This window comes from Achroia grisella, unplaced genomic scaffold, assembly GCF_030625045.1.
Source record: "Achroia grisella isolate CSIRO2021 unplaced genomic scaffold, CSIRO_AGI_Agris_v1 utg540, whole genome shotgun sequence".
Lineage (NCBI taxonomy): Eukaryota > Metazoa > Arthropoda > Insecta > Lepidoptera > Pyralidae > Achroia > Achroia grisella.
In genome coordinates, this window is record NW_026712925.1 from 777,795 (window position 1) to 797,206 (window position 19,412).

The 19,412-nt window shown below is 32.8% G+C and overlaps 2 protein-coding genes across 5 annotated transcripts; one reads left to right on the plus strand and one right to left on the minus strand.

The window, feature by feature from the left end:
* Positions 1–279: 279 nt before the first annotated feature.
* LOC131847565 (serine/threonine-protein phosphatase 2A 56 kDa regulatory subunit epsilon isoform-like) lies at positions 280–13,768 on the minus strand. 4 transcript variants are annotated; one of them, XM_059197154.1, is made up of 9 exons: positions 13,359–13,768; positions 12,860–13,264; positions 10,880–11,076; positions 8,150–8,344; positions 7,363–7,553; positions 6,194–6,407; positions 5,189–5,308; positions 2,542–2,771; positions 280–1,669 (listed from the first exon to the last, which is right to left on the minus strand). In XM_059197154.1, exons 2-9 carry the CDS (start codon positions 12,996–12,998, stop codon positions 1,567–1,569), a joined length of 1,389 nt encoding a protein of 462 aa, XP_059053137.1. In that variant the 5' UTR covers positions 12,999–13,264; positions 13,359–13,768; the 3' UTR covers positions 280–1,566. The 4 variants fall into 4 exon arrangements, with proteins under 4 accessions (XP_059053137.1, XP_059053136.1, XP_059053138.1 ...); XM_059197153.1 differs by having other exon boundaries at positions 12,860–13,481; positions 13,699–13,759; XM_059197155.1 differs by having other exon boundaries at positions 13,699–13,717.
* An 862-nt stretch (positions 13,769–14,630) lies between these two features.
* LOC131847567 (rap guanine nucleotide exchange factor 2) lies at positions 14,631–19,335 on the plus strand. The gene is made up of 2 exons (XM_059197156.1): positions 14,631–14,867; positions 15,309–19,335. Exon 2 carries the CDS (start codon positions 15,347–15,349, stop codon positions 18,878–18,880), a length of 3,534 nt encoding a protein of 1,177 aa, XP_059053139.1. The 5' UTR covers positions 14,631–14,867; positions 15,309–15,346; the 3' UTR covers positions 18,881–19,335.
* Positions 19,336–19,412: the final 77 nt, after the last annotated feature.

The window sequence follows — 19,412 nt, forward strand, 5'->3', positions numbered from 1 at the left end:
TGTTTTTATTTTTAAAATATAATGGTTAAGCAAAACATGAATACATTTAAATTTTTATGGAACCGCCGCTGTCCATCGTAATACCTTAGGGTAAATATGGTAATAAAAGGCGTCCAAAATCAAATGCACCACTATTATTCTTCAGAATATAGACTTCCAAATTTGAATTTTTTTGAGGATAGGTGTAATGAAAAATATTTATAAGATAATTCTTTACTTACTGCATATATATAAAACACAATATAGAATCAGGCCTTGATAGAGAAATGAAAAACCGAGTAATGTGAAAATTTTTTGTGTATTTCCAATGGCGTTTGCGCTGAGTAACCACTAGGGGGAACGTTAGCTCCGGAGGACAGTGGGTGAGAGTCGGACGAGCGAGGCCGGCGCTCACTACAAACCGCCGCGGGGCGCCTAGGCTTACATGTACTTAAAGAATTCAATTCATGTGAGTCAACTTTTTTATTTCCATACTGTGTTCTATAATAGTAATTTATATATAAGATCATATATAATTTTTGCAATGTTAATACATTTTACATAACAAATATCTGCACAGTGTACATACATACGCAGTGTTGCGGCGCGTATGGTATATACAGAGGCGCGGGCGCGGTCGCCCGCCGCGCTCTACAAAAGTGAGGATAAAAATTAAATGTCTGGCTACAGTAATATCATACAAATTAATGACTATTCCCTTACAAATTATTATAACTACTTTTACAGAATCGTCTACTCCAATATTATCAAATTAACATTTTAGTTGGATACTGTATGCACGATACATGAATAGTCTCCAGTTCGCTCTGGTCGATCGTTCAATTAGTAGTGTCCCACTCCCGCAGCTATGTATAAAAATCACATCGCTATAAATTTATAATAAATAAATGCCTATTTACACTATGTAACTATACAAAATGATAGTAGGACGAAATTACATTTTAGAATCGAGCATCTAATTTTGAAATGAAAGTTCATACAACGATCTACAGGACGAGCCGACACAGTACATCCCGGGGGTGCCGTCTCGGCCCGTCAGCCTAAACAAATAACATCATCAATTTCTCTATTATTTTTTTGTACAATTATATTCAGCCAGAAGCTGGGTGCCCGATTAATACAATTATCGGTGATCAGTAATGCAGTACAATCGATCATGCATCAATAATACATACAACTTTAACTTATTTAAACAATTTAACAATATTAAAAACCCTAAAGTAAATGGTGGTACGTTACGTAAACATATGATAATATTAAATAGAGGAGAACGGTGCACAAGGGTCGCGGACACATCGTAGCACTATCAGTAATCTTTAATGTTAAGGTACGCCGACAAGACCGGGCCGGGCCGCGGCCTGACGGGAGCTCGCGAGCGAACCGAATCTACAAACAAACACAGACCAAGGTACGTATACGCTAACCAAGAATCATTAGAGGTATAAAAAATTAATAACGTCGTTAACAAAGATGTAATCGAATAGAAAATATGAATACATAACTGAAAATAAAATAGCGCGTATATTAGTCTAGGTGGCGGATGGGATGGAGAGTGGACGGGGAGCATCACTTGGCGACGCCGCCCGCCGCCTGCTGCCGCTTGTGGTTGATCTCCAACTCGCCCAGACGCTTCCACAGCTCATCACGCTCCTTCTCGCGTTTCTTCTCTCTAAAGAACAAACGCAACACCATTATTTCCAATCATTTAAAATTACCAATCAGCTTTAGTATACTTTTAATGATTGCAGATATGCGGAAAACAAGATAAACAATGTATTTATTCTCAGATAGGGGTAAGTAACACTTGTGTATTACAAGCAAACTAAGGAAACAATTCTGAGTATAAAACTGAAGTTAATTTAGGAAACTTTTTCATAAATTTCTTAACCCACTTCAGTTCAATCTGTCAAATCAAATGTCAAAAAATAACGCACCTCCACAAATATAGTGCATATAATTATACAATAAAATAAAAAATCCTTAATATTGTTATTAATGTGAAAGTAGGGATGTTTGTTACGCATTCACGTAAAAACTACTGAATCGAAATTTTGTTCATCATGAAATTTTGTACACATTTTTGTTCTCGAAAGTATTAGAATGAACATAGGATACTTTTTATTTAAAAAAAAACAAAATATTTTATAAACATTTAATGCGAGCGAAGCCGCGGGTATATATAATACAATATTTTATTAATTAGACCATAAGATTCAGAATTGACATTAGACAAGAAAAGCATTTCAAAATCATTTGAAATCTTTTGTATCTTGCTATGTATATTAAATAACGAAATAAATATAACTACAAATCTAGTAAACCTTGTAAAATTTCTGTTCATCTAAATTTTATATAGATAATTAGAATAAAATTATGTAGTTATTCGTATGTTATTTTTTCCATTTATTAATTCTAAATAATTCAACAGATTTGATAGATGTTTCATTATAATATGAAATTATTTTTGAATGCTTGTATGTAGAGTGTATGAGAACGAACCACTTGTCAAATATGAGTTCATAGTAATTATAATTAACTTACTTCTGCCTTTCTGCTTTATAACTAGCAGTGAGTTCATCGAAAAGTTTCGAATTCATCTCCATGAAAGTTTTCAACACGTTGTACACGAGCGCAACGATTGTCTGATTCCAGTGTTCCTTGCTAATCCGGTACAACGCAGGGAACATTATAGGCATAATCACGTGGTTGTTCTCCTCCATCAAGGACATAATGTATTCGTTGTTCCAAAAGTAGAGCGCCCTCTCTGCCACCTGGAGAAGTTGATTATGAATCACAATGATGATCAGGAAGACAAAGTAATAACTCGATCGACCACAAAATTTTGTAATCTCTGCATCGGTTTTGATTTTATTATTGAGTATGGCGTCACACCATCGCTTTAAATAAGCGACTGTATACATTGCTCAGTTGAATTAGATATTTTTAAGCTATTTAACTACTTCTTAAAATACTTTATATTACGATTTTTATGTAAACTAAGGAATCTAAAATATTAAACAAATTAATGGATATTTCCTGTTGTCTCGTAATTATTTTTCGTCCACCAAATATGGACGAAATATTTTAGTGCTTAAATTGTTCTGGGTTGAACGACGCGAGTGCATGTGAATTCCAAGCCGCTAAATTGTTTAGCACCGGACCCACAAAGTGGACATCTGCTATCAGTACATAGTCAAGCTCTACTGGCCACAAATTTTGACACAAAATGGAATGTTGATAAAAAATCTTTTCTAAACTGCATAAAAATAATTGTTTCCAACTATTACACGAATATTATGAAACGATTAATATGTGTCATATGCATATTTGCACTGCACATAAAAATAAAAATATTCACGATATATTTAAAATTTGAATTTTTTTTATTAGGGTTTTGATCCATGACAAACCTAATTAGGTAGTAGTAGGTTGTTTAATAATCATAGCAAAATTTATTTATTCGAAAGTACTTATCAGACAGATGTATTAGACACAGTATTGCAAATACATACACGGAATTATGGTAATTCGCTAATATTAGTAAGATAATAAAAGATAATATAGAATAAAGATAACTGAAGTTAATCTATGCCATGTCACTGATGACGGCATTATGTGATCTACGTCTATGATAATGAACATTTTACGCCAAAATATACCAATATAGTTTGCGAATATTAAACTGATATAAAACTGACAGTTTCAATCAGAAAATTAAGGGGGTCTTCCTATGTGATGGGTTGAAAAAATCGATTTTTTTTTTTCATAAATTGCTCCCTTAACATGTCTAGAATACGGTAGTAAAGCGATTTTAGAAAATTCGAAGTCGTTTTAAAGATACAGCAGTAAAAGAAAGAGCGGTTCGGAACAGTTAGAGACCGGGCCTATTGTGTACCGTCGGCTTTATACCTGGCCTCCCTTTTATTAATATATTTTAGTTTAGACACGTTTCTACAGACTTAAACAGAAAAGGAGCAGGTAAACTTACTGATAAAGTTATCCAAGTTTTAATCGACGCCATCCAGACTTGAAGATTAGAAAAATTTACTATCACAAATGTTCTTCTGATGAAAACCCTCAATCAACGAAGACAGTTGGTGTAAATTCGTTATGAAGACCAATTTCATCACGATAAACTACCTCTAATTCCGCAAGTAAGCTATACCGGTTTTCGAAGATTTATGAATTAAATTCGTTGTTTGGAGCAGAGACACAAAACAATAACGAATCTTTGAACACTTTCGCTCCTAAACATCTTCATTCTGGTCCCAAAGTTGTTGAAATTGCTATACTTAGCAGTTATTATCTTTAATGAAGGTTTTCAAGGTATTTTAAAAGTTATGTCGATTATGGGATGCCCTGTTGGTCGTGAAGCCCAAGCGTATGTTGAGAAACGGGATGAAAAGCGAATCTTACGCTCTGAGCGGCGCGTAAGTGATGTCGTTAAACAAGCCAGGATTGACTCAAGAGCTGAACAATCTGCTTTAAAAGAGTTTCACGAGGAAGAGGAAGGAATACTCTATGGACCAGGCATCGCCGATTGAGAGTAAGTTGATATTTTAATAGTTTTTAACGGACTTGAAACTTTAAACGCGTTTTTCTCAAAACTGTGTTTTTCAAACTTTCCTCCATTGTATCTCAGAAACGGCTGGACCGAATTACTTGAAATTTACAGGGCACACTCAATATATGTAAACGCATGGAATGAACTATTATCAATCGAAAATTTTCAAAACTTCGATTTTTTTATAGCAAAAAACAAAAAAAAAAACGCCTAATTTGCAACTTTTATTTCAAATGTCTATAAAAAATCCAATTTTTTTTATATTCATTTGATTATACATTTGCTTTTAAGCCTACAAATTAAAATCAGCCGATCAGCCGGAATCGTGGAGGAAGTGGGAGCTCTTTTTTTCGAGGCGGGGGTGTTCAGAGCGCTGTAACTCTAGTTTGACTGAATATTTTTAGCTGAAATTTTATTTATACCGTCCAAATATGTGTTAATAAGTGATAAAAAACTTGAAGCTCTAAATATTTACTGGTCGTAGAAAAAAAATCCTAAAATATCCCTAAAAAACAGGCCGTCACATAGGAAGACCCCCTTAACCAACCAATATTTTATAGTTTTAATTACTTAGAAAAATTTAATAAAAGTAAAACTTCGTTATAGTTGAAATCCCATAATTACCTGAAAATGTGGACTGGAAACACATTTCGCTATTTGCCTGAATAGAGGCTCTTGAATTTTCGCGAACTGAGCCGGCTCAATCACGTCCAAGATTTCCTCAATTTCACCCAGGAACATTACCTAAGGAACATGACAATTTATTTTTAAATAAACTTTAATTTAACGCATACAACGCATTTAAATACTATGGTGCTAATAATTTATTTATTATGCACTGAATTTAATTTGTACCTAGTCAATACATATACAATACTTAGTAAGGAGATATTTAACAAAAAAAAACGATCAATTAAATACAGTCTGAAATCATATCGCTAACGCTGTATACGTGATTTAAAACACGAGTCTGACAATATATATAATTGTCATCAAGTACAATATCAAATATGAAAACTATTAGCAATGATACAGCCTACCGGATTTCATACGTAATTTATATTTATTTTCCTATTAATATATTCTATTTCTATAATGATTGACAATTCATCAACAGCTATTTATAATTCAAACTGTTTAATTTTGATAAAAAACTGACTTCATTCTGGGTAAAATTAATTATAATACAATCTGTATGAAAATATATTTTCATTTAAAACCCTGTTTTTATTATTTAAAAACTCTTTCACCTAAAAAAAATTAATAAATAATCGCATATAGCAATAACACTTAACGTAAGCATTTCTAAGATTAATTCTTTTAGAAGTGGTCCCACCTCCTGAATAATAATAATCTTCTCCAAATAAAGTAAACAGCATCACAGATTTCTCAGAATAAATTGAAAAGTCTGTGATGCTTTTTATAAGACTGATATAGTTCTCTATATTCTCTATACCTCCGGAGGTTTGAAGCCAATAATTACACTGATATACCTTAGTCACCAAATTGAAACACAGCAATCAATTTACTAATATGACAGCAAAATTGGTCAGGCAAACTACGGTATGTATTCAATGAACCTTGTAAGTCTCCCTGTACATAGTAAGTATAATATTTATGATACTGTACCTCTTTTTGCGAGCACGTTTTGGGCCAAAACTTGAGAAGACCGCGTACCACGGGCTCGGTGAGTGTGGCATCCTTCTCTAAGAATTGCACCACACAGTATGCGAGCTGCGCATGGTACAGGGAGAGGCACTTCACCTTGTGCAGTGGTAACAGTACTTTCACCAGAAATTGTTTGTGCTCACTCTTCAGAGGCAGAGCGAAGCCGTTTATTATACTGCAAAGGTAAGATGGAAGGACATCTATTAAATGACTATTATTTCTACAAAACTCCATTTCACGATATATTGAAAAATAAAAAGGGCGAAGTGGGAATTCCGAGGAAATAATGTAAACATATTCTTATTTTCCTTATTAGTATAAAGTATCAATTGAATCACATAAAAATTGTTAAGCAATTTTAAGGCAATTTAATTTGTAAGGCAAATAAAAACATGACCTCATTGTCTCATGACTGTCATCTCAGAAAGTATACAGAGACATTGTTAACTGTCCTCGTAGGGGTGAACAAACGGCAATTGCGAGATTTCTACGTAATTACTTTTAGTATTTATAAAATGAGGCAAATCCTTGCTCACATTATTAGGTTATCTCCGAACGAACCGTACTGAACTGTACCGTATGGCATTGGCGCATTTCCAAAGAAGACGGTGAGCAATCCGCCATGCGAACGGCGTCGTAAGCACGAGACGTCCGACTCTTATCGGAAATGTGTGGCCGGGGTAAATAATGTAATATACTAAACATCACAAATCACATCCGATTAACACTTTATATCTTTGTATCTTGTACAACGTATTTTCTTATCTTATGGTATGCGCAATCACAAATGAATTGGAACCAGATAATAGTAAAAGATAGGTAGTTAAAATCACTTGCCCTTATTGTCATAAACGAAATCTATATAGGTCTTGCCAAATTATAGATATGCGATGCACCAGTATATTTGAAATTAATTTAATTTCCTGTCATGAATATCATTTATCAATTTAAAGAAATATTATATGTATAAATTTTTTAATTAATTTATATAATTAAATTAATATTTCTTTAAATTGATAGCTTTATCAATTTCAAGATATATTAATTTAAATATGAGCCAATAATGCAAAACATTTTTAAATTTGAAATGCAAAGTCATGAGATAGAAGTATTAGTGTAAATCTACTCACCTTCCCAATATTTCTAGCAACTCCCCTACGCCATTGAAATGTTCAGTTTCATAAACAAATCGAAGGAATATGTTGTTTATTTGTTTTCGTATGAAAGCGCGCAACCCCAAGAACTTTCCATATATGCGATGGAGCACCGTTTTCAAAAAGTCGCGCTCTCGTGGATCTTCCGAATCAAACAAATCTAAAAGCTTTTAAAAACAATACGAGTATTAGAATTTTATTTATATATATACCTCTCACAGCAGTGTCATATTAATACATACATTGAAATATAAATTCATTAAAAGCTTGTAAAAGTTGTAGGTATAGGAGACGAAGTGAAAATACATGTGACCCCATTTGTGTGGAAAACAAAGCATAATACATCGAATGAATGAACTCTTCACAAGCCTCTATAACCAACACGGTGAGTTTTATGAAGTTTAAATAATTATTAATTCATTGTAAATCTTACGAATGTTTATCTTTCTGAAAACAGTCCAATTTGTTGTCAAGAAAGTCAAATAAAATTATTTAATCAATGTTGCGAAACAATATCACAAAGGACCGTCGACTTCGCTTCCATAAATTCTTACTAATAGGTGCAGAATATGCTTAATATATTTCATTCAATAAATATTCTTTTACAGATTTCTTCTTAGACAAATATCTATACATTTCTCATAGGTTATTTATTTAGGAAAGAGAGTCAGGTGACTTTGATCCTTTAATTTTCTACAGTATTACATAATATTTATGAATAAAAAATAACAGGTATATAAAAAAACTACAAAGTGATATTTACCTGCAGTACAAATTTTTGATCAATAACTTTTTTTCCAATAGTGGGTTGAAAATCAGTTGACTCGAGGAAGCGCAAGAAGAACTCGTAGACTATTTGAAGATGCGGCCACGAAGCCTCCAAAGTAGGATCATCTTCCTCAGGATCAAAATCAGGATTTTCACTTGGCGGCAGAGTGCGGAATAAGTTGGCCGAGATCTAGATAGTAAACACAAGAAACAACATTTGAAACTTTTATGGGAGAATCATTAATAACTATAAAAATCATTAATAACCCCAACACAGACAATACATATGGTTAGACCACGTCAAATGTTATTAAAACCCTTACAAATTATTAATGTTCTTGTACCCTGATGTATATTCAGATGTATATATACATATTATGATGAGACGAAATACCGTCTGCTGGTGTGTTAAGTTTTCACATTTACGGGTAGACTAATTAGTACTCAAATTTTCACAGAATAAGTTATTAAATATGAGTCAACATACCGGCTAAAGAAACAATGGAAAATAACCCTAAAAACATGAAATAATTAATTTTATGGACGGCTATAATACATATAAGAATTCATCATTATAAAGCTACTGGTGAATTCTTCGTATATTTTTAAAGTTTTAGTTTATATAACTTAAGTAATGTTGGTACAGAGATGTTTGTAACATCACTACATTATTTTGCACAATCATACTTCACGTTTTGATGATACAATATAGGAATGAACGCCCTATTGTATCAAAATCGTATTCCTTTTAACGTACATAGGCGTATATTTATACACACTAGATAAATACAGCTGCATAGAAAGTGCCATCTCAATAGCAGTCTGTTAAAAATGGACATATGCCTCAAATATGTCTTGTATTGTTGCCAAAATTATAACAATTTTGCACAACCCAAGAGAATACAGCTTACTAAGCAAGCTGCTTTAAATAGGTGAGCTTGAGGTATCCACACAGACGATATTTTCCAAAGTCTACCTCGGTAAACAATTTGAACAGCGACGATTCTGTGACGAATCTGAGACTGACAAATACATAACTGCAGTAAATATCTACATATATGTATAAAGATGGAATTCATACCTATTACAAACAACGAAAACCAATCATGTTTGCTTATTACTTTAATTGTAGACATTAACCACAGTATTCATTTCAACTGCAAACCTCCTACAAACGAATTTAAACTATTAAGTATAGTCTGTCACTTTCTTTCTATATAAAAATAGTTTTATAAATGTACATAATTAAAATAAAACTTTGATTAAATCTTACATACAAATATTAGTTAATGAATGGATTTCTGTAAAACAGTCTATAATGAGTATATAATATTTTTAAATGTACTCCCTTATCAAAAGCAATAATTCAAACTTAAAGAAAGACAGAAAATATTTATATATACTATAGGTATCGAACATAAAGATTTTATCATTTTTGTATGTTTATCTGTGCATTTGTACATGCTTATCGCAGGCAAACGACTTCACCGATTTGGATGTGGTTTTCTCTTTTTCGTCTTTTAAAAAACTATAACATTTAGTACTGTTTAATTCCAATCAGACTACAATCAAATAAGTTATTCTATTGTATCTAAAATGGTAAAATTGCTTTGCAAAAGGTAAAATTACAACTTTCCTTTTACCCATAATAACTATTACTAGCAGTCAATAGCATATAATAGTGTAGAATCAAGTTAAACAGGGTTATTGTAGGTGAAAAAAAGGTCACTAGGCATTTTACAAGATTATTATAGTAGTGTTACTGTTAATAATCTATAATACCAATGAATGTCTTCTGTCTAAGTTTTCTAGACATTTTTTTTGTAATTGTGTAATGCAACACCAAAACCTGTTAGAATAATATTAGAAATATATTAGAAAAACAATTTTGTAAGTTATAATGGTGGATGAGGCAAGAGTTTTGTGTAATAGTTTTTGGTACCTGCTGCAAAGATACATATATACATAGTACAAACTTAAGAGAATTTTAAAAATTGTATTTTTTTATGGAGGGTTTAGGGTTATTGTCAGGTACAACCTGTAGCTTTGCGACCTTCATAGATCTATTATGCTTGCCCTTGTTTCAAAGTTCACTAGACAGTAGACAAGACTGTAACTCAATAATATAATATTTGAAAGATTACAATGATATTCTTGTAGTGAATACAATTAACCCAAAATGAGAACAATAATAACAAGCATAGCAATGTAAAATCAATATTCATAGTGGACATGATTACATACCATAAATAAAAACTGGTCATGATGAGACTGTCCATATGTTATGATATACTAAAAATCAGCAAGAAAATAATAAAAAAATACCTCAACCTCACCAATTTTAGCCCCGTCAAGCACCTTGTTTTGTAAGCTGCTTCATCCGATTTGAGATAAGGCAGTGAACTTACAGGATAAGAATCATGACATCATAGTACACCGAAATAGCAATATTTGAGCAGTATCATTATAACATAGTACTGTTCATGTGTTTTTTTATGTTATTTAAATGGCAAACAAACTGACAGCCCACCTGATGATAAGTGGTCACTGTCACCTATATACATCTCAGGTCTCTTAGGAGTACATATACAGTGGTTACAACTTATAATCAGGAGGTTCTCAGCTTTTTTGCCATTCCATTAGCATATAAAAATATCTAATTTGAACAACATCAAAAGAAACATGCCATTCTTATTTAGTCACTAAAAATATATAAAATAAGTACCATTTTAATAATCTCTGGATAGACAGGCTCAGTAAGCACTCCGCGACCACCAGTGATATACTCAACAAGCTCATTAAGGGTGGCACGTTTGATTTCCTTCCCCTTCAGGTCGGCAACAGGATCCATGAAGTCGAAAGCAACACAGCATTGTCGCAGCTTGCGTATGAACAACTCTTCTTGTTCACTGCTGGGGACATCTGAAAATAAATAAATAATACATATTTAGTGATATACAACATAATTATGAAACTGCCAACAGTACACTTTTATCCTGCTTGCATCTTTTTATACCAAGCACTAGAAAATAAAAAAAAAATTATTGCAGAAATTACTGGCAAACATATCTGAATTTGAAGTTTGATTTTGATTGATGATTGATAATTTTTGCTTTTTGTAGATGGTCAAAATAAGTATTTTGACCTAAGTAAAATCATAAATAAATACAATTTCTTTAAAATATTTCTAACTCCCAAAGTTAATAGTCAGCAATTATGATTTTAATTATAGCTGTGATCCACTATTGAAAAAAACAATTGGCCCATCCAATTTTGCAACATTTGTTTTTTTTTTTTGGAAAAGCAGAGGGGTTTTTGGACATGAATGAACTTACATATTTTATTTAAATGAAATAGCAAACAAGATAACTGCTTAAAAGTGCTAATTGTCTGCTATACATGCAAGAAATACCAGAAATATCAGCAAATACACTGTGATAGAAGTTTTCTCTTATGTGTTTGTGATAATTTAATTAGTAAAATATGAACAGTGAATTAGTACTAATATTATATATAAATGATTCTTTCCTTTTGTATGTTTAAATACCCTTATGTCTATAATATATAAATTAAAATATATGTAAATAGTCAGATTATAATGTCAATGAAAATGAATGATTGTAAATTATATATAAATAAAATTATATACATTGCATAGAACTAATTAGATAATTTAAATCAGTAAAAACACTATCCATTATAAGAGTATGTAAAGAGTTTGTAATATTTTTATTAAATAAACCAGCTCACACAAAATAATAGGTGTAAAGGCGGAGCTTATTAGCAATGGTGGTCCCATGGTGGTAAGCAATCCTAGTGTTAAAAATGCACTCTATAAGATCTACATTGTACTGTCATAACATCATGATTTTTTTACATATTTATGCAACAACTTGTTTTCTGCAACTATCATTACAGACCTATGGTTGATATGGTCTACAATATTGAGAAACCTCATTTTTTATTATATAGAAAAAAAAATATAATATCATTCATTAAGTAACATGTATGTTTAATTGTAAACTAATTATAATGTATGGTTATGAAATTATACAATTTAATTTCATAACCATACATTATACTTAGTTTATATTTTAGATATCTATACTATTATTCATAGCATAAATAAAGCATAAGTACTGGTTAAAGACATTTATTATTTAACAGTCAGGGGTTGTACTATTGACATTATTACAGAATTTTCTAAATGCTGGCCAGTCCAATGGATATGGGATATGTATGTTTGGTTATTAAGTCAGATAACTAAGATATAATATTTATAAATATAAACATTCACTTGTTTTATATAAATATATGCATAGTTTCTTTATTATTATGGATTAGCTATATGGCATCTATAAAAAAATATCTACTTAGGATTCTATCTAAAAAATATATCAACAGTGAGTTAATAACTATAATTAACACTATTAATCTGTGCCTGAAAGCAAAATGAGCATATGTTTTTATAAGGGGTACAAACAAATGGGTATTAACAAAGACATTAGATATAGATAAAATATTTTTTTAGGAAAGTCTCACAAAATTATTTTTGTACTTCAAAACATAGTTATATATAGTCAAGTGGAAAACTAAATTAAAAAAATATATATAATTTTAGAGCATGTAAACAAAATATCACTGTTTATTTTAATGAGAATATATGCAAGCAATACTCAGAAGCTGTATACTGGTATCTACTCACCCTTCAGTAATGGTAGTGCTTGGAGTTCTACATCTTGCGTATTACGATACCGGGATGAACCTTGAGACTTCTTAGTCTTTTTCTTCAGCGACCGTTTCGCGAAAGGATCAATCCTGTCCACAAACGTTCCCGAAGACATTTTGGCAATTAAAAAGTGTCCTGAATGACAATGGGTCAAGTGCGATCAATGCGAAGCTTGTTTTGATTCAGGCAGATTCATGATCTGGCCCAATTCACGATATGAACGCGCACTTCTCGTAAAATAGTAGCACAATCTTAGAGCCTAAACAAACATTCCTTCGTCACACATGACGGTAATGGAGTGGTCACACTCAAGCCATTCTTTATACACTTCCAGATTCCACAACAGTTACGTAATTTTTAAACGTCTATAACACCAAAATGCTACAATAACAAAAAGGATTAATTTGAATCACAAGTTTGGGTGTATTTTCTGAGGCGTGTCACGATTCAGAAGGCAAAAGTCACATATACATACAAGCCTCGTGTAATATCAGCCGGTCGTCAATCACAATATATTTTTTCACAATAATCGTCCAAATTAATTAAATATTTAACTGTATTAACATTTGAAACGACTATTCAAAACTATACTATGCTTCTGGAAAGCAGACGAAAAGTAAAGCGGTGATGACACGGAGCAAAATTTAACACCAAAAATCTATCACCGTATTCTCGCCATCGTTCACCATTCGTTTCGACTCTAAAACTGAACGCATTTTAACGTCAAACGCAAGATTGTTATGAGAAGTTTCACTTCCACAATAATAATAATGCGTTTCTTCGTCTTTTGCAACTATGGGAAACGATCAATTTACAAAATTAAACTAAAAGAATATCATCACTGATCTGCTGCGAAAACGCTACACTCGAAACTACACTCAACAAAAGTACCTATTTCTGAAAATAGATGGAGATAGAAATGTTCAGATGCCCAGTATCATTACTTTTATTATTAAGACGCAATATTTTTAAAGAAATTCAACTTGAAAATTACTAAAAGAAAATTATTTCTTTATTGCACAGCTCCCAATATATAATTATACGAATATATTGAATAGAAACTTATTAGATAAATGACTAAAAATGATTTTCCGCTAAAACATGAAGTAACGTTCATAATATAGATTTTAAGAAGTCTATGACTTATTTAACGTTGCGTTCAGTTACAAGATAAATAAAATACCTTACGAATTATACAATTGTATTCGAACTTATTAATTAACTGCCAAACATTCTCAATGAACTGAATCAATTTATACGTATAATCGTTTAGTGTACATTATCTCAATAATACAATATTAACCACAAACAAATACAACCAACTTGATTTTTTTTTAAGAATGATATGTTTACATAGGTCAAGCCGTTAATTAATTTAATTACTACAGCATACATACTGCATTATTTAAGTTTTATCACATATTTCTCGTTTTTGCAACATTTTTCATTACTTTGCTGCTATTAATTGTATTGGAGTTATATAGCGTATAGTCCTAGTATAATATGCACAGACATGGTACATTTGTGAGTTCATAATATGTTCGACGTAAACCTATATAAACATCAGAATTTTGACTGATGTATGCGTAATATTAGTAATGATAATATTATAATAACGGATATAATTGTCATTGAGCAAGTAATCACTACCATTATGTTTTTGTTACTTGCTTGTTCATCTATGGTCTGTTATAGCTGTGGAGTAGATTGCGAGTTGCGATCTATAACATTATGGTTTTATCTATTCTATTTAGCTTTTTTGAGAAAGTGGCTTTCTAATATTTTTGTGGAAATTAAGTAGTTTGACTATTTTAATGGAAAAATAATTTGACATAGAGACTAAACGTGTGGTAATTCGTTAATTGTGCAGTGAAACGAATTTGAACCCGAAATTTACGTGTGAAAAGGATTAATTCGTTTTAGAAAGCAACATGGAAGCACTGACAGTTCCGCCATGAATGCAAAATAAATAGAAATTCTGAAGGTTCTTTAAAGTGTTTATTTGTCCGTTGTTTATATCGCATGGTCCTGTTGTTTTTCTTTGTCAGGAATAACAAAAAGCGTGACGTAAGATGTATATAATGTTAACTTCATGGGAGCATAGTTGCTGCACACCTAATTTGCGTATCTATTTTCTTGATAAAGGAAGTCGTGTAAATCCAATGCAGATTTATGCCCAGTATCCAATTAATTATATCGAAACATTAGATGTTTAGATAGTGTGATACTAATGTTCTTGCTATACGTCAAAAAAATAATCGATAGTAAATAATCATTATCACTAATTTTACTAAGTTTATACACTTTTCAAGTACCTATTACAAGTTCATTATTAATTAGATTTTATATATGTATATTTTTGTTTAGGTCATATAATGAATAAAGTTAATGTCTTTTGGAATATTAAATTGAATATCTATTCCAGGGGGTGGAAGCCAGCAAGGATACGTTAGAAACTTCACAATGTTGAGAGGTGGGCGTGGAGGTCGTCACAGTCCGGAGCTGTACCCTCATACACTGAAGTGCTCCAACGCAAGTGACACAAGCTCGGCATATAGTGGTAGTGATACAATGACCTCTGTCCACAGTTCACTGGATATGGACATGGAGGTAGACCTATCTGGTCTCCTTGAGTCCATAGTTGATTCAGACGAGGAAGAGGATTTGGAGGAGAGCATGGACAGTCTTCTTGTACGTGATGCTGTTCGGGAATGCCTTGAAAAAGATCCAAATGAAAGAACCGATGACGATGTAGAAATCCTCTTGGAATTTACTCAACACCTAAAGGCTTTTACTAATATGACTTTGACTGTAAGAAAAGCATTATGTGCTGTTATGGTCTTTGCTGTTGTAGAAAAGGCTGGAACTGTAGTTATGAATGATGGAGAGGAACATGATTCATGGTCTGTCCTTATCAATGGACAAGTTGGTATTGAACATTCAAATGGAGAAATTGAACATTTGAATGTTGGAGATAGTTTTGGAATGGCAGAAGCGACACTTGAGAAATTATACCATAGAGGCATAATGACTACTCGATGTGATGATTGTCAGTTTGTGTGCATTACACAAACTGATTACTATCGTATTCTCCATCAAGGTGAGGAAAACATAAAGCGGCATGAAAATGATAATGGTGTAATTGTGTTAGTTACTGAATATAGGGGTATTGCTGGTGACTCAGGGCATCAGCAAGGGCATGTGGTTATAAGAGGCACTGCTGAACGGCTAATGTTGCAACTTATAGAAGATAATATTCGAGATTCTACATATGTAGAAGATTTCTTATTAACCCATAGAACTTTTATAGAAAGCCCTCTAGTTGTTGCAAAACAGCTACTTGCCTGGTTCTCTGAACCAACAGTTCGTGACAGAGTAACAAGAGTAGTATTGTTATGGGTTAATAACCACTTTACAGATTTTGAGACAGACCCAAATATGATGGAGTTTCTAGAGAGTTTTGAGACTGCTTTAGAACATGACAAGATGGAAAGCCAATTAAGACTATTAAATATAGCCTGTTCTGCTAAAGCAAGAACTAGGAGTGTCACTTTATCACGGCCATCAAGGGATGAACCTTTAAATTTTACTGTTTTTGGTGGTTATGAAAGAGGATATGGAATCTTTATATTAAAAGTAGAGAAACATTCGAAAGCAGAGGAAGTAGGATTGAAAAGAGGAGATCAAGTTATAGAAGTTAATGGTCAATCCTTCCAACATGTTAGTCTTGCAAAAGCTATAGAAATAATCACTGGTTCCACACATTTAAGTATTACAGTAAAAAGCAATTTGTTAGCCTTTAAACAAATGCTATTAATGCCTGAAAACTCACCAAGACAAAGAGGTGCTGCTAACATGGCACGGTGGCAGTCAGATCCTAGAGCTAGATTATCTACAGCTGAATTCTTAAGTGACGATCATATGTTAAATGTTTTTCAATCTCCTACTAAAAAGTCACAGCAACTGAATATTAAAAAAGAACCTCAAAAAGGATTCATGACCCTTGGACCAAAAAGAAGACTACAAAAAGCATTAATGAAAATGAATATTTTGCCTAAAAATACAATTACAGATGGTTTGCACACTGATGATAGTATAATCTCAAATTCTGAATCTTTAAATAAAGCTAATAGTAGTACATCATTCTATAATTCTCATAGTAATCCTGATTTAATATCAATCTGTTATGATGAATATCAATCATCAGACTATCCTGAACATGTATTAAAAGTCTATAGAGGAGACCAGACTTGCAAGTATCTTTTAGTGCACAAAGAAACTACAGCTAGAGAAGTTGTAATGCTAACATTGCAGGAGTTTGGCATAACTGAGTCCAGTTCAAATTTTTCCCTTTGTGAAGTATCTGTTGCACAGGGTGGTATTATTAAGCAGCATCGTTTACCAGATCAATTGCAAAACCTAGCTGAACGCATTGGACTGAGTTCTCGTTATTATTTAAAAACAAATGGTGTCAGTGAAACTTTAGTACCTGATGAGATGGCCCCAGAACTACTTAGAGAAAGTGTTGTCCATTTTTTGCAGTTAAATGCTGTTGAAGTTGCTGTTCAGTTAACTTTGCAAGATTTTTGTATTTTTCGACAAATAGAGAGCACTGAATATGTTGATGATCTGTTTGAATTAAAAAGTAGATATGGAACACCTATGTTATCACAGTTTGCTGAACTTGTAAATAAAGAAATGTTTTGGGTTGTGACTGAAGTTGTTAATGAGCAAAATTTAGTTCGGCGGTCAAAAATTGTAAAACAATTTATCAAAGTAGCTCGACATTGTAAGGAATGCAAAAATTTTAATTCTATGTTTGCTATCATATCTGGATTAGGTCACGGTGCAGTATCTAGGTTAAGGATGACTTGGGATAAATTACCTACCAAATATTATAAACTGTTCACAGATTTACAGTTGTTGATGGACCCTTCTAGAAACATGTCTAAATATAGACAATTGGTAACAACAGAACAAGGTAGGTCACCTGTTATTCCATTTTATCCTGTTGTTAAAAAAGATCTTACATTTATTCATCTTGGCAATGATACTAAAGTCGAAGGAATGGTAAACTTTGAGAAATTGAGAATGATTGCTAAAGAAGTTCGAACGCTCACTAATATGTGTAGTTCTCCGCATGACCTTCTGACTTTGTTAGAACTAGGTAAACAACCACCATCAACTGCTATGGTAGCTTTGAATCAACTTACTACTGGAGGTGTCCAACAAGGTCAAGTTACTGTAAAAAGAAGGAAAAAATCTTCAAATGTTCCAAACCCTAAAAAGATGTTTGAAGAAGCACAAATGGTTCGAAGAGTTAAAGCTTATTTAAACCGTATGCATGTAGAAACTGATGAGGAGCGACTGCATGCACTGTCACTGGAATGCGAGGGAGCCGGGCCGGCCCCTGTTATGCCTCGTCGTCGACATCCATCGCCTTCTTTGTCTACTACTAGTAGTGCCTCATCTGCCAGTGAAAGTAAAAAGAGTTTTGCAGGCAACAAATTCGGCACTGCTTCACCCCAAGCAGTGAGAAAGTTGTTGGCATTATCTGAGCCAGCAAAAACTAGACCTCATCAACCTAGACCACCACCTCCGGGCCCTTCACCGTGTTCGCACCGACGTGATGGACCAGGTCCTGGTATTTGTTGTCCACGAACTGCACATGAAAGGTCTCACTCGGACACACCTACACCTTTACCTGTAGATTTATCTGCAGAAAGCAGTAGTGTCACATCATTAGTAAACTTGCCGTTAAGAAAGACCAGTTCAGCGACATCGAGTGACAGCGGACACGGTTCTTGTACGGCGGCGACCTGTGTGCGGCCTGTGCCACCGCCACGTATGCCGCAACCCTACTCGCTCGCTGCACAAGTGGCTCGGCTCGAACGTCTCAGTCGAGCCCATTCTCATGAGGGTGTTACTCGTCCTTATGAGTTTTATCATGACACACCAGACGACGATGACGATGATCAACAAGTGTCTGCCGTTTAAATTTTAATACTCTAAATCAATGTCTATTTAAACAATTCACTGTTCTGTAATCTCACTTAAGGATAGAAGGCACAATTTTATAAATTTCTAATACTAATATCATGTATGTACCCTATACAAGTAAGTCTAAAGACTGTATAATTAAGTTAATCCTAGTGTTATATAATGTAAAATTTCATGATAAGCTATGCCTCTATTAATTAATTATTATTATTATTATGATGTGACCCACCATTTTCCAGTTTCGTCTAGAGATGTTTGATGTATACCAATTGTGATCTAGAGTATCCAATTTTGGTATCTCTACATTCCGTTATTTGTAAAATATTAAAATAATTTTCATTATTTATATTTTGAAACTTAGACCAAATAATAATGAATGTACCTTTAAATATAAATTTATATATTTCAATGATTCAAATATATTATGTTGTAGTATTTTGTGGTAGCTCTGTGGACCAACAATGAGTTTGAATGTTATTTCGCGATAGCAGCTCGAATTCTTAAGTTTTTATGATTAATTTGATAAATA

What these genes read in the sequence shown, in the direction of transcription:
- LOC131847565 (XM_059197154.1), bottom strand. Translation starts at nt 12,998, where the DNA reads ATGTCTTCGGGAACGTTTGTGGACAGGATTGATCCTTTCGCGAAACGG. An exon ending in ATCAAAAATTTGTACTGCAG is followed by an intron (nt 7,554 to 8,149) that starts GTAAATATCACT and finishes TGTTTTTAAAAG; the next exon opens with CTTTTAGATTTGTTTGATTC. An exon ending in TTGCTAGAAATATTGGGAAG is followed by an intron (nt 6,408 to 7,362) that starts GTGAGTAGATTT and finishes TTACCTTTGCAG; the next exon opens with TATAATAAACGGCTTCGCTC.
- LOC131847567 (XM_059197156.1), top strand. Translation starts at nt 15,347, where the DNA reads ATGTTGAGAGGTGGGCGTGGAGGTCGTCACAGTCCGGAGCTGTACCCT.